At 59.3% G+C, this 14,704-nt stretch overlaps 1 protein-coding gene across 7 annotated transcripts in view; it reads right to left on the bottom strand.

The window, feature by feature from the left end:
• Positions 1–258: 258 nt before the first annotated feature.
• The window catches only part of LOC103822724 (hexokinase-2), a 31,287-nt gene continuing 16,841 nt past the window's right edge, over positions 259–14,704 (bottom strand). Inside the window, exons 5-18 of one of the 7 annotated variants that reach the window (XM_050983094.1) lie at positions 14,445–14,540; positions 14,230–14,329; positions 13,631–13,814; positions 12,379–12,534; positions 12,024–12,257; positions 10,358–10,662; positions 9,659–9,807; positions 8,839–8,958; positions 8,665–8,760; positions 7,796–7,895; positions 7,500–7,683; positions 7,081–7,236; positions 6,369–6,602; positions 259–4,125 (exon numbers count right to left, since the gene is read on the bottom strand). In XM_050983094.1, coding sequence (XP_050839051.1) covers positions 3,981–4,125; positions 6,369–6,602; positions 7,081–7,236; positions 7,500–7,683; positions 7,796–7,895; positions 8,665–8,760; positions 8,839–8,958; positions 9,659–9,807; positions 10,358–10,662; positions 12,024–12,257; positions 12,379–12,534; positions 13,631–13,814; positions 14,230–14,329; positions 14,445–14,540 — 2,259 coding nt within the window. In that variant the 3' untranslated portion in view covers positions 259–3,980. Of the gene's footprint in view, positions 4,126–6,368; positions 6,603–7,080; positions 7,237–7,499; positions 7,684–7,795; positions 7,896–8,664; positions 8,761–8,838; positions 8,959–9,658; positions 9,808–10,357; positions 10,663–10,889; positions 10,904–11,021; positions 11,072–11,261; positions 11,311–11,645; positions 11,660–11,771; positions 11,822–11,891; positions 11,906–12,023; positions 12,258–12,378; positions 12,535–13,630; positions 13,815–14,229; positions 14,330–14,444; positions 14,541–14,704 lie in introns of those variants that run through there. The other 6 variants (XM_050983098.1, XM_050983095.1, XM_050983099.1 and 3 more) reach the window with 6 other exon arrangements.

The following is a 14,704-nucleotide window of genomic DNA, read 5'->3' as shown; positions in this document are numbered from 1 at the left end:
GCCCTGCTGGCACCCACCCAGTGTCACCAGGATGGGGGATGTGGAGCAGGAAACTCATCTTGGTGTTGATTTGCCAGGCAACAAGCCCGTCCCTTGATCCCTGGGGGTCCTGGGTGTCCCTGTGCCCTCCTGGCCGGGGGGCACTGCCAGTGCCAGGGGACAGCCCCTTCCCATCAGGGATTTGGGCTGGGCTGGGACTGCTGGGGGGCAGAGGGGAGCTCAGGGGCCCACACACACGACACTGAGCCCAGCAGAGGGTGGTGGTTGTTTTTCTCTGGTTTATTGTCACTGACGAGGAGCAGCAGTGGTGGCCGAGGGGAGCTGAGCAGTACAACACCACACTCAGGTATGAAAAGTACAAAAATAAGGAAGCCTATATATAATATCATTGCAGTCAATTGCTAAAAATAAATATTGTAAACACGAGAGAACAACATCAGGTGAATCTACAGCACTCGTTTCTGCCAGCAGCCACACAGTCTTTGGCTTTAGGACTCCCCTGCCCGCACGGAGCCAGGCCCACATCGAGAGGCATTTTCTTTGCTTCAGGCCAGGAAGATTTCAGGCTGGTCAGGGATGTCACAAGAGAAAAGAATTTTCCTCTCCCCAAATTGCCTTGAGAACAGGAATTGCCTCTTTCAGCCTTCAGTGCCCATTTTTGTGCCAGAGCAAGCGACTGCTCTGCCCAAAGCAGGCGTTTTCCTTCTCTGGAGGGGGCTGGGGCCAGGGCTGCAACAGCAACTAAATAAACTATTTAGTGCAATACAGCAGGCTCCCCCACTGCAGGTTATTGTTGTTACCTTGCACCTCACAGCCCCTGCACCGTGCACTTGGCACCGTTCTGCACCTCTCCCCTCCCGTGCTCTTGGACCTTTCACTCTCTTATCTCTCTGACAGCCAGATGGGTTTGGATTGCCTGATAAGGGAGGAGAGCGGGCACCGAGTTATCTCGGGTCAAACTGCACCTGAGCTGCTGCCAGGCCAGAGAGCTGTGCCCCACTGATACCCTCGGGCCACTCAGCTTCTCCCTCCCAGCCCTGGGCTCCAGGAAGGGAAGAGGCAAATTCTGCTTGCCAGTCTCAGTAATTTGCTGATTGTGCTTATGTAGATGTAGGTATATTTTAAAAGCCCAATAAAATCCTGTCCAAAGTACCAGGGAGGGGAGATTTGCCAGGGAGGGAAGGGCAGAGACTCTGCTCCCTGCTGCCTGCGTGGCCAGAGAACATTCCAGCACCCCGGGAAAGCAAAGAAAATGCATCCAGATGGGAACAACCAAGCAAAACAGAACCATCCTAAACCCACAAAGCAGCACTTCTTGCTGCAGGGAAGACAAATCAGGCTGAGCAGTCTGTCCGTCTGTCCCTGCAGATATCGTTTGATCTTCCCTTCATATCAGTCCTTAGGATTTAATCTTCCCTTCTTCATTTTAAACACATTCACAGAACATCCCATGGCCACGTTTCTGGGGAGAGGCTCTGCTCCCCCTGGGGAGCCCAAACCCCCCCAGGGGCTCCCCAAACCCCCCTGCAGCCCCAGGGAGGGTGGGCCTGCACCCACAGCCCTCCTGCCACGCTCTGGACCGGGAACATTCCAGACCCTGCTTGATTCTGAGTCTGAGCTGAAGCTTTCCAGCACCAGGGGAGCCTTGGAGGCCCAGGGGGGTGTCCCTCTGCCCAAAGTCCAGCACCACCACCCACAAGGGGGATCCTCCTCAGCCCTGGGGAGCTGCAGCCCCTCCTGCACCCCGGGCAGGCGAGGGGGCTCTGGTGACCCTGCTCCAGGCCAGGCACCTCAGCTCCCCACGTTCCCCCTGTCAGTCCCCTGCTCAGATCCCCGTCCTTCCATTCTGCCCCCAAAACTGTAAAATTTCACTGGCTAACAGATGAAAACACTATGGATTTCAGCAGGGGCACAGCTGGCTAAGAGTAAAAACAGCCACTAATACAACTCTGCGCAGTGCAGCAGCTAAAAAGATTTCTGTTTCCATTTTCCAGTAGGCAAAATGCTGGTTTTCTGAGGAAAAAAATCACACAAAACTGCTTGGTACCAGATTAGAGGATTTCTGTATCATCCTTCAAATATTTATTTGACAGCTTCTAAAACTTCCACTAAACTTGGTTTCTTACATCATTTCTATACACAGGTTTTATTTGTTATAATTGTCTTGAGGCTTATAAAAAAATAAGCATTTAAAATGCCCAAAAGAGTAATTTTCCTTTAAAACTGTGCTACTGAACTTGACCCCCAACACAGAAGAGAGACTTTTGGTAATGAGGTTACCCCAAGCAGTATAAAAATATACATAAAAATAGACAAAAACTCTATCCTCCAATCTGAAGGGCTGTTTGTGGGGTTTATTAGTTATATATTTTTTTTTTGTACATCACTGAAATTTCATTAACTTCTGCTTAATATTTACAGAAAACCCCCCCACCCTCTGTCTGCCTCCTCTCACTGAGGCAGAGACCTGCAGCTTTTAGTTCATCCAGAGTTTTCTGCTGGCAAAAACGGATCCCTGCACTGGGCCGTGGCACACAGGCGATGCTGCGGGCACAGGGGCCTGGGTTATGCCATCCCCCATGGATGTGACCTTCCAGAGCACAGCTGGGGAGGGCAGGGGACAAAACAAAACCTCTCCTAAGGTCAAACCCAGCCTGAAGCCAACAGCATCACCGCAGGGCCCCGCTGCTCCTGCACGCCCTGGCTTTCTGCTTTCCCTTTTGTCCTGGTGATAAAGTCAGAATGCCCAAACCTCTTGTACAGCAGTCCTCAGGTATTTGGGTCTCTTTCTCCAGTCTACCCCAAGAAAACTTTAAATTAAAAAAAAAAATTACACGACAGAAGAAAAAAAAAAAAAAAGAAAATAATTACTCTGTACTCTTCTTCGACAACATGAAAAGGTGACATTAAAACTAAGTGATACAACCCCCCCCAAGACTATGTACATAAAAAGACATCAGATCTCTTAAAACATAAATATACAGTGTATAAATCAGGTGCCACCTAAAGGCTGCAGCCGCAGAACTATTTCACAGACACAAAGCAAACCAGACTCTCCACGCCAAGGGCAGACACGGCCACGGGTTTGGGGCTTGGCAGGGGAGACACTGCCCGTGGCTCCTGGAGCCCACCCGTGCCCCAGGGAAGGGCTGGGGGTGCCCGGGGGGACACGACCCTACACACACCACGTTCCTACCACTGTTCAGGGTGTGGGTGCCAGCTCAGGAAATGGGATCAGACCCTGAGTCCCCAATTATTTCCAGGCACGTGCTCTGCTGGGGCTGGCTGAGGGGCCCTGCAGCCCTGCCCTGGCACTTCTCACCAGGGCTGAGGGGCCCTGCAGCCCTGCCCTGGCACTTCTCACCAAGGCTGAGGGGCCCTGCAGCCCTGCCCTGGCACTTCTCTGGGATCACTCACCAAGGGAGGTACGTGGTACCTCCAGTGCAGCGCGGCCACTCTGCACCCTGTGCTTTAAGAGTTACCATGACTTTCATGGAAATAATGCAGCCTTGATCAGGGTAAAAGACTAGTGGAGGTCTTTAGCCCAATCTTAGAGGTTTGCTTCTACAGCACGGACAGCTACAGCTCGACACACATAAATAGGTTCTGTTAAAGTGACAATGCAGTGTCTGAATTATCCGAGTGTTATCCCTACTGCTGCTAGGGGAGGGCCAGTGGTGGGGTGTGACAGAGGTGGGACAGCTCCAGCTCCACCTGGAGATGCAGGGAGAAGCCAAAAGACACTGTGAGCTTTACTCCACAGCTGGTTTTATGGCATGCAAGGAAACTCCTACGACAACACTTGGTACAGAGCCCACGGCGTCTCCAGTGCCGCCGTGGTGCCCCGGAGAACGAGTAAAGCTACGAGTCTGCTTGGAGGGGAGGGGGTGCGTGGGTGTGTGCAGAGGGAGGAGGCAGGGGTTGGGTGAGGAAACGTCCTGTTCTGCTGAAACCAAGCTCTGGGGCAAACCTGCTTCCCTCTACCGCTGGCCGGCCTCGCGGATGCGGCAGGCCACGGCCGTGATGAGCGCGGCGCCTTTGCCGCTGCCGTCCTCCGACTGCAGGAAGGTCACTTCACACTTGGGGGACAGCTCCTTCACTGTCTCCTGCAAGACCGTGGAGAAGCTGCGGGGCAAGGAGAGGGAGAGGCTCTGAACTGACCAGCCATGGGTGAAGGTGTCAGTCCCAAGCCCTAATGTGCCTTCACAGAGCCTGGGAGAGCAATGCAGACCCCGAGGGGAGGGAGGGATGGAGGGATGGATGGATGGATGGATGGATGGATGGATGGATGGATGGATGGATGGATGGATGGATGGATGGATGGATGGATGGATGGATGGATGGATGGTCAGGGATGAAGCTTAGAAAGCCCAAGTGTCCACCCTTCAGCCCAAGCCCATGGTTACAACACAACCATGCTGTGCCTTCACTTAGCACTAAACCCAGCCCCATCTCAAGGGTCCCACCAAGCCCTGGGAGCTCTACTAAGGCCCCAGTCCCTAAGGGAGCAGCCCGTGTCCTTTAGGGAGCAGCCCGTGTCCCTAAGGGAGCAGCCCCAGTCCCTAAGGGAGCAGCCCGTGTCCCTAAGGGAGCAGCCCTGTCCCTAAGGGAGCAGCCCGTGTCCCTAAGGGAGCAGCCCTGTCCCTAAGGGAGCAGCCCGTGTCCTTTAGGGAGCAGCCCTGTCCCTAAGGGAGCAGCCCTGTCCCTAAGGGAGCAGCCCGTGTCCCTAAGGGAGCAGCCCGTGTCCTTTAGGGAGCAGCCCTGTCCCTAAGGGAGCAGCCCTGTCCCTAAGGGAGCAGCCCGTGTCCTTTAGGGAGCAGCCCTGTCCCTAAGGGAGCAGCCCTGTCCCTAAGGGAGCAGCCCGTGTCCCTAAGGGAGCAGCCCGTGTCCTTTAGGGAGCAGCCCTGTCCCTAAGGGAGCAGCCCCTGTCCCTAAGGGAGCAGCCCCTGTCCCTAAGGGAGCAGCCCGTGTCCTTTAGGGAGCAGCCCGTGTCCTTTAGGGAGCAGCCCGTGTCCTTTAGGGAGCAGCCCCTGTCCCTAAGGGAGCAGCCCGTGTCCTTAAGGGAGCAGCCCCTGTCCCTAAGGGAGCAGCCCGTGTCCCTAAGGGAGCAGCCCCTGTCCCTAAGGGAGCAGCCCTGTCCCTAAGGGAGCAGCCCTGTCCCTAAGGGAGCAGCCCGTGTCCTTTAGGGAGCAGCCCCTGTCCCTAAGGGAGCAGCCCGTGTCCTTTAGGGAGCAGCCCGTGTCCCTAAGGGAGCAGCCCCTGTCCCTAAGGGAGCAGCCCGTGTCCCTAAGGGAGCAGCCCTGTCCCTAAGGGAGCAGCCCGTGTCCTTTAGGGAGCAGCCCGTGTCCCTAAGGGAGCAGCCCCTGTCCCTAAGGGAGCAGCCCGTGTCCCTAAGGGAGCAGCCCCTGTCCCTAAGGGAGCAGCCCTGTCCCTAAGGGAGCAGCCCGTGTCCTTTAGGGAGCAGCCCCTGTCCCTAAGGGAGCAGCCCGTGTCCCTAAGGGAGCAGCCCTGTCCCTAAGGGAGCAGCCCGTGTCCTTTAGGGAGCAGCCCGTGTCCCTAAGGGAGCAGCCCCAGTCCCTAAGGGAGCAGCCCGTGTCCCTAAGGGAGCAGCCCCAGTCCCTAAGGGAGCAGCCCGTGTCCCTAAGGGAGCAGCCCGTGTCCTTTAGGGAGCAGCCCCTGTCCCTAAGGGAGCAGCCCGTGTCCCTAAGGGAGGAGCCCCTGTCCCTAAGGGAGCAGCCCGTGTCCCTAAGGGAGCAGCCCGTGTCCCTAAGGGAGCAGCCCCTGTCCCTAAGGGAGCAGCCCGTGTCCCTAAGGGAGCAGCCCCTGTCCCTAAGGGAGCAGCCCGTGTCCTTTAGGGAGCAGCCCGTGTCCCTAAGGGAGCAGCCCTGTCCCTAAGGGAGCAGCCCGTGTCCCTAAGGGAGCAGCCCTGTCCCTAAGGGAGCAGCCCCTGTCCCTAAGGGAGCAGCCCTGTCCCTAAGGGAGCAGCCCGTGTCCTTTAGGGAGCAGCCCGTGTCCCTAAGGGAGCAGCCCTGTCCCTAAGGGAGCAGCCCGTGTCCTTTAGGGAGCAGCCCGTGTCCTTTAGGGAGCAGCCCCAGTCCCTAAGGGAGCAGCCCCTGTCCCTAAGGGAGCAGCCCGTGTCCCTAAGGGAGCAGCCCTGTCCCTAAGGGAGCAGCCCGTGTCCTTTAGGGAGCAGCCCGTGTCCCTAAGGGAGCAGCCCGTGTCCTTTAGGGAGCAGCCGACTCCTGCCAGGCCTCAGGTTTGGGTCAGCGAGCTCCTGGCAGCCCTGGGGCCCCCAGAACACCTCCAAGCCTCCCCCATTCCCCCCCGAGCCCCCCGCCCGCCCAAGGAGCACAGCCAGAGGCACTCACTGAGGGTGCAGCTTGTAGAGCGTCCCGTCCACGCCCACGGTGATCTTGAGGAAGTCCAGGCCGCGGTTCTCGCGGATCTTGTCCACCACGGCGGCCATGCCGGCGCCGCAGAGCTGGGCCGCGCGCCGCGCCACCACCGTGCACACCTCCTTGACGATGATGCTGTCGTCGCACGTGGACTCCAGGCCCAGGTGCTGCAGGATGGAGCGCACCTGCAGCAGGGCCAGGCAGTCGCTGCGGGGACACGGCGGGGGCAGCGTCAGGGAGGGAGCGGCTGCGGCTGCGGCCTCCCCTGCCTGATCCTCCCTGCCCAGCCCGGGCACTCGGGCTCGGGGCAGTGCCCGGGGTGGCCCTACAGCCCCCCTCAGCCTCAGCTTTCAGACCTGGACGTGGCCTGGAGTCCCATCCCGATCGAGGAGGCTGTTTCAGGACAAAGGCACCCCTGTGCCTTTGTGAGTGTGGCACCCCTGCAACCCACGGGGTGTCCCCCAGCCTCTCTGTGCCCAGGGCAGAGGTTAAAGAGCCATCTGTGCTGCCAGCCCCAGCCAGCCTCCTTGTCTCGGCACACAGCCACGTGGGCTCCGCTGATTCACCCGTGGGGCACCATCCTGCATCACCTTGGCTCCACACCAGGCACGTGGAACTGCTCCCACCAGCCCTGGGGCACGTCCCCCACACTCCATCCCTGCTCTGACTCCCTGCTGGAGCTCACCTCTCTATCTGGGACAGGAACTTGGTCTCAAAGATCCCTCTGGTCTTCAGCCTCTCCGAGATCCGTCCCCGGAAGAGCAGCCCTTTCTTGGTGAAGTCCATCAGGATGTTGCGGACGATTTCCCCCAGGTACATCCCACTGATCATCTTCTCATACCTGGGCAGGAGAGCACGAGGCTGGGCATCAGCACAGGCAGGGACACTGGGGCTGGCTGGGGATTCCAGCCCTGCCAGGTGCCCTGAGTACAATCCCTTCAGCAAGCCCAGCAGCACAGCTCCCACCCACGGGCAGGGGACAAGGGACACGTCGCTGTCCTGCTCATCGTCCCCTGGATCCACCAAGGGGCTGGTGGGGCAGCTCTGCTCCTGGACCCTCAGCCCCATCGGGGTCCCTTCCAGCCCCCCAAAGCCACCACCCACCTCTGCTTGCCAGGGTTGAGGGACAGCTCATCCACGGCCACGTCGAACTCTGTCCGGATGTCATCCAGGCAGCCGCTGTCCCCGAAGGCCCCCCACTCCATGTTGACACACATCCTGCCCTCGTCCCCTTCCACCAGCTCCACGTTCCTCATCTCCTCCATGTAGCAGGCATTGCTGCCCGTGCCTGCGGAGAGGAGCAGGATCAGAGGGGCACCTGGGACACCTCCTGTGCCCCCGGGGCAGGGCAGGGCTGGCACCACGGAGCAGGAGCTCCACAAGGAGCGTTCAGTTCTCACCGACAATCAGCCCAACTTCACAGTAGGGATCCTCGTACCCACAGGTCATCATGGTGCCAACGGTGTCATTGACCACTGCCACCACGTCCAGGTCGAATTCCTGCACAGGGATGGATTGCAGGAGTTATTCCTGGAGGGCCTGAAATTCCTGCTGAGTCTGCTCCCCAGCTGGGAAAGGACCTGGCTGTCTGGTGAGTGCGGCAGTCACAGAGTCACAGAATTGTGGAATGGTCTGGAAAGGTCCTTAAAGCTCATCCCATTCTCCCCCTGCCTTGGGCAGGGACACCTTCCACTGTCCCAGGCTGCTCCCAGCCCTGTCCAGCCTGGCCTGGGACACTCCCAGGGTTTCAGGGCAGCCACAGCTGCTCTGGGCACCTGTGCCAGGGTCTCATCCCCCTCACAGGGAGGAATTGCTTCCTAACACCCAACCTGAATCTCTCTCTTTTAGTTTAAAGCTGTTCTCCCTTGTCCTCCATGACCATCCACCTCCACAGACAGAGGCACCCACGGACTTCCCCCAGCCCCAGCTGTCTGCAGGCAGAGCTCAGGGCTCAGACACCTCCAGCTGGGTCAGCCCTGCCAGGAGCAGCCCCTGGGCAGGAGCTCGGGGTGGTCTGTGCCGAGGAAACCAGCCGGTGTCTCCTGAGCTCAGGGCCAGACAAGTCTGCTCCAGCCCTGGCCAGGAGCCAGCCCATAGCTCCAGGGTCTGAAAATCCAACCTCAAGTGATGAGTAAGGGCGGCTGTGAAAATTCCGACACTCATTACGCTGAGCTCAGCCCAGTAATTTGTTTTACAGGCCAATTAATGATGCCAAAGAGAGCCAGGATGTGGGAGCAGCCCAGCTTCTCCCAGCCCCGTGGCTGCTCACCTCTCTCCTGTGAATGGCCTCCTTCAGCAGCCCCACCACGTCCTCTCCCTCGCAGCCCGTCGCCTTGAAACCTTTCGTCCACTTCAGGAGAATTCCCTGTTGTGGGAAAAACCCCAGTGAGTCCCCTGAACAGCCAGGCACCAGCCAGGGGTGCTGCAGGTGGGGTGGGGTTACCTCGTCCAGGTTGTTCTGCTGGCAAGGGAAGGAGAAGGTGAATCCCAGCGGGAGCGACACGCCCTTCATTCCCATGTACTCCAGGAAGTCAGAGATGCAGTGGACAATGTGGTCAAAGAGCTGGGCGAGCAAAGCCAAAGGGAAGAGTTACCACCACAGCCAGGGCCCAGCTGGAAGCCAAATTTCTGGGGATTCTGACCCATTCCCAGGCCTGCTGGAACGTTCAAATCGCTCCCAGGACTTTGAACGGAGCAGGACGTGGCTCAGCTGCACTGTGGGAGGTGAGCAACCCCAGAAAGCTCAGTTCACCCTCTTCCCCACCCAAAGCGTGGCCAAATCCCTGCATTATCTCCACCCACAGGTCCCTGGAGGGGTGGGGGCCAGCAGGGAGGTGACATGGGAATCCAATCCCTCTGCAAGGGCTCCCCAGAGCCCTCCAGCCCAGCCTGCTGGGGATACTCCCAGTCCCCAGGCACTGCCTGGAGTGCTTTGCAAAACTCCTTCCAAAGGTGTCTCACTGCTTGTGTTGTGGTTTCCCTATCTGGGAAACGGGGGTGATGCTTATCTGCCCTTGTGGAGTGTGTGGGATTCGGGGAGGCTCACTCATGTCTGGGAATAACACCATTTCTAACCTAAAACCCAGCTCCAGCTCCCCAGACTCCAGAGCCTTGGGCACAGCTCGCTGCTGCAAGGCCAGGAGAGCACCAGCCCTCCCCACTCCTGCCTTTGCTCCCTGGAAAGGCAAAAGCAGCTCCGTGGTCAGCCCTGCTGCAGCCAGCCCAGGCAAGAGGCCCCTGCCCCTCTGTCTGCCCACGCTGACCTCCTCTCCCGTGCCCTGCATGATCTCCACGGGGATGGAGTAGATCTTGTTGTGCATCTCCACGCCGCGCCGCATCCCGTTCCTGACGCGCACCAGCAGCACGCGGAAGTTGGTCCCTCCCAGGTCCAGGGCCAGGAAATCTCCCTTTTCTGCAGCCAAGAGAGGATCATCAGGAGAGATCCCTGCACGGGGCAGCCAGGGTGGGGCACGGAAGGGACCTGCCCTCCTCCAGGGAGAGGGGAGGAAATGGAGACATGGCCGGGGATAGGTAGGGACAGGGGCTGCAGGAAGGAAGAGGATGGAGAGGTTTGCTCCACACTCTGTGATGGTGAGGCTTCGAATCATAAACCTGAGTTGGAAGGGACCCACAGGGATCACTGAAGTCTGGCTCCTGGACCTCAGGACCCGCACAAGTTTCGAGCCAAGGTCAGGCACTCGCCCAAGCCACAGGAAAGGCCAGGAGCACAACCCAGGATGAGGGTGGAGAGAATGCTGTGGCAGGACTCGTGGAGAGTCAGGCTTTGTGTAAAGTCAGGTGCAGAACGTCCTGGAGGCTCAGTGCTCTGCCCAGTACCAAACTGGAGGTTTGTGCCACTCCCACCACAAAGAGGAACCGGCCACAGCAAAGGATCCAGCCCCTGCCAGGGATGCAGGACATGCACGGGCTCACACGCAGGGGTTTTTCAGGGAACACATCACCTGTTCCATCGGGAGTGGAGCACACGTAGGTGGGCAGCATTTTCACCGTTGCCTCCGCGTGCGTCTCCTTGCCCAGCCCTTTCTCCATCTCTATCCTCATCCTTTCCTTCACCTCCAGCAGCTGCTCGTGGCTCAGCTTGAGGGGCTCCAGGATCTTCTGACGGGCCTGGTGCTGTGCAGCCAGCCTGTAGGCCACGGCTGTCACCATGGCCGCCCCTTTGCCGCTGCCGTCCTCCGAGCGGATGAAGCGGATCTCGCAGTCCGGCAGCAGCTTCCGCACGGTCTTGTGGAGGCGACGGGCAAAGCTGGGGAGGAGGAGGACAGGGCACCTGAGTGGGACCCTCTGGGGACCCCCTGGCATCCAAGCGAGGGGCCTGAGGGGATATTTGGAGCCGCTTCTCTTGTGCCGAGCTGTGCGCACTGCTGGCAGCAGCAGATCCCTCTCTGTCCCTGTCCCCAGCACCCCCAGATCCCTGTCCCTGTCCCCAGATCCATGTCCCTGTGCCCATCCCTGTCCCTGTGCCACACTCACTGGGGGTGTTTCTTGTACACAGAGCCGTCCACGCCCACTGTGGAGCGCAGCCTGTGGCTGTCCCTGTCCCTGTGGCTGTCCCTGTCCCTGTGGCTGTCCCTGTCCCTGTCCCAGTCCCAGTCCCACACTCACTGGGGGTGTTTCTTGTACACAGAGCCATCCACGCCCACGGTGGAGCGCAGCCTGTCCCTGTCCCTGTCCCGGTGGCTGTCCCTGTCCCAGTCCCAGTCCCTGTCCCTGTGCCACACTCATTGGGGGTGTTTCTTGTACACGGAGCCATCCACACCCACGGTGGAGCGCAGCCTGTGGCTGTCCCTGTCCCTGTCCCAGTCCCTGTCCCTGTCCCTGTCCCCATCCCTGTGCCACACTCACTGGGGGTGTTTCTTGTACACGGAGCCATCCACGCCCACGGTGGAGCGCAGCCTGTGGCTGTCCCTGTCCCTGTCCCTGTGTCCATCCCTATCCCTGTCCCAGTCCCCATCCCTGTGCCACACTCATTGGGGGTGTTTCTTGTACACAGAGCCGTCCACGCCCACGGTGGAGCGCAGCCTGTGGCTGTCCCTGTCCCTGTCCCAGTCCCTGTCCCTGTGGCTGTCCCTGTCCCTGTCCCCATCCCTGTGCCACACTCACTGGGGGTGTTTCTTGTACACGGAGCCATCCACGCCCACGGTGGAGCGCAGCCTGTGGCTGTCCCTGTCCCTGTCCCTGTGTCCATCCCTATCCCTGTCCCAGTCCCCATCCCTGTGCCACACTCACTGGGGGTGTTTCTTGTACACACAGCCGTCCACGCCCACGGGGGAGCGCAGCCTGTGCCTGTCCCTGTCCCTGTCCCTGTGTCCATCCCTATCCCTGTCCCAGTCCCTGTCCCTGTGCCACACTCACTGGGGGTGTTTCTTGTACACGGAGCCATCCACGCCCACGGTGGAGCGCAGCCTGTCCCTGTCCCTGTCCCGGTGGCTGTCCCTGTCCCAGTCCCAGTCCCTGTCCCTGTGCCACACTCACTGGGGGTGTTTCTTGTACACAGAGCCGTCCACGCCCACGGTGGAGCGCAGCCTGTGGCTGTCCCTGTCCCTGTCCCAGTCCCTGTCCCTGTGGCTGTCCCTGTCCCTGTCCCCATCCCTGTGCCACACTCACTGGGGGTGTTTCTTGTACACGGAGCCATCCACGCCCACGGTGGAGCGCAGCCTGTCGCCGCCCTTGTTGTCGCGCAGGCGGCGCAGCACGGCAGCCAGCGTGGCCCCGCAGAGCGTGGCCGAGCGCGTCGACACGATCTGGCAGATGCGCAGCGTGGCCACGCAGTCCTCGTGCGATGGCTCCAGGCCCAGCTTGCTCAGGATCTCGTGGGCTTTCTGCAGCCCCTCCTTCTCCCTGGAAGGACAAAAGGGGGTTCGTGCCTGGCAGCGCAGCTTCTGCTGGGTGGTGGCCCGGGCTGGCTCGGTGCCGGTCCGTCCACGGGCTGGGACCCAGGAAACCCCTGGATCCTACTTACTTCTCAATGGCAGAGACAAATCTGGTCTCAAAGTGGCCCGTGGTGAGCAGATCTGGCGTGAGCCTTCCCCCAAAGAGCAGCCCGTCCTTGGCCATCTTCACCAGGATGAGCCTGACCAGCTCCCCCATGTACATCCCGCTGATCATCTTCTCAAACCTGCCCGTGGGGAGGCATGGCGTGGAATCAGGGAATGGTTTGGGCTGGAAAAGCCCTCCAAGGTGATCAAGTCCAGCCATTCCCCAGCTCTGCCAAGGCCACCACTAACCCGAAGTGCCACATCCACAGAGCTGTTAGATCCCCCTGAGGTGGTGACACCACCACTGCCCTGGGCAGCCTGTGCCACACCTGACTCAAGCAGAAATCTTCCCAAACATCCAACCTAAACCTCCCCTCTCTCTCCATAAGCTCCCCCAAGCCTCCTTTTCTCCAGGCTAAACAATCTGTGTGTTTGGCTGTGTGTGCCACGAGGTGGCCACAGGCTGACCTGAAAACCCCCTGGCAGCCTCCCATCCCAAACAGAATCTGGGTAACGTCTTCCCAGAGCAGTCTATCCCATCACTGAGCATATGAGGCCATGTGGACACGACCATCATCCTGCAAAGAGAACTCGTGGCCACCTGGAGGGGCTCAGTCAGTTTACAGGGACCCCCAGATGCCCCCCAGGCCACAGCAGCCCTGTGGGGAATGGGAGATCTGTAGGATTGGGATGTGGACGTTAGGTGAGGGTGTCTGCCTGGGCTGGTGGGGGACTTGGCTGGACAGGAAGGGAACAGGAATTATTCACATGAGGGGTCACAAGGGCAGCAGGTGGGGCAGACAGCCCTGCTTTGGGACAGAGCCCTGCTTTGGGACAGAGCCCTGCTTTGGGACACAGCTCTGCTTTGGGACACAGCTCTGCTTTGGGACAGAGCCCTGCTTTGGGACAGAGCCCTGCTTTGGGACAGAGCCCTGCTTTGGGACAGAGCCCTGCTTTGGGACAGAGCCCTGCTTTGGGACAGAGCCCTGCTTTGGGACAGAGCCCTGCTTTGGGACACAGCTCTGCTTTGGGACACAGCTCTGCTTTGGGACAGAGCCCTGCTTTGGGACACAGCTCTGGTTTAGGACACGGCCCAGGTTTAGGACAGCCCCTCTCTGCACCGGTGGCAGAGGACATGCTGACCCAGTTAGCTGGGCTGACCTCCCCAGTCCCAGTAACTGTGGGAGGATGGACAATGCAGAGCAAACCACGAGGCCGAGCCAAGAATCTGCTCACAATTGTTTGCCAGGGTTGAGCGAGCCCATGTCGATCTCGCGGTCGAACTCGGTGCGGATGTCGTTGAGCACCCCGTCGTCACCAAAGGCTCCCCACTCCATGTTGATGCACATCCTGCCCTCATCCCCTTCCACCAGGTCGATGTGCCTCATCTCCTCCATGTAGCAGGCGTTGGTGCCAGTTCCTGGGCCAAGCAGGGGCACAGGGTGAGCAGGGACACTGCCTTTCCCCATTCCCATTATCCCTCATCCCCATTATTCCCTATTCCCATTATCCCCATTCCCATTATCCCCTATCCCCATTACTCCCCATCCCCATTATCCCCCATTCCCATTATTCCCTATTCCCATTATCCCCCATCCCCATTACTCCCCATTCCCATTATTCCCCTCTTCCCTCTGGCCACAGCCCAACACACCAAAGCAGTCAAAGAACCAAGCAAACAAACTTTGCACAATGCTGGATTTTCCAGCACTGATATCCCCCCCTCTCTTTTTCCCCCCAGAGACCCCAGGGCCTGCAAGAAGCAGGATCTCCCTCTGGCTCTGCTGGAGCCCAGGAAACACCCCCAGGGCATCTTTCCCCTCGCTGCAGCTCACCAACAATGAGGCCAACTTCACAGTTGTGGTCATCGTAGCCACAGGTCATCATGGTGCCCACGGTGTCGTTCACCACGGCCACGATGTCGATGTCAAAGTCCTGACACGGTGGAAAGGAGACAGGCTGACCCAACAGAGACAAAACTGACCAAAACCCCTCCAGGGAGCCCAGGTGTCCCGGCCAGGACCCGTGTGCCCCCAGCCCAGGCTCTTACCCCTCTTTTCTTGATGGACTTGCGCAGCAGGGACACCACGTCCCTGCCCTCCACGCTGCTGCACTTGAACCCCTTCGTCCACGTCACAAGGATGCTCTGCAGGGGAACAGCAAGAGGAAGCTTGGAGGTGACACCTGGCTCCTGGCACGGGGGACATGTGGCCCTGCAGGGGGGAGCCCCCCGTTATCAGCTCACCAGCTGCGCTATCAGCCGCAGCTTCCGTGTCAGATAAAGTTTATGGCCACAAAACAACACGTGAG

Source organism: Serinus canaria, chromosome 22 (genome assembly GCF_022539315.1).
Source record: "Serinus canaria isolate serCan28SL12 chromosome 22, serCan2020, whole genome shotgun sequence".
NCBI lineage: Eukaryota > Metazoa > Chordata > Aves > Passeriformes > Fringillidae > Serinus > Serinus canaria.
Note: the sequence above shows the minus strand (reverse complement) of the source record. Positions and strands in the feature narration are given on the sequence as shown.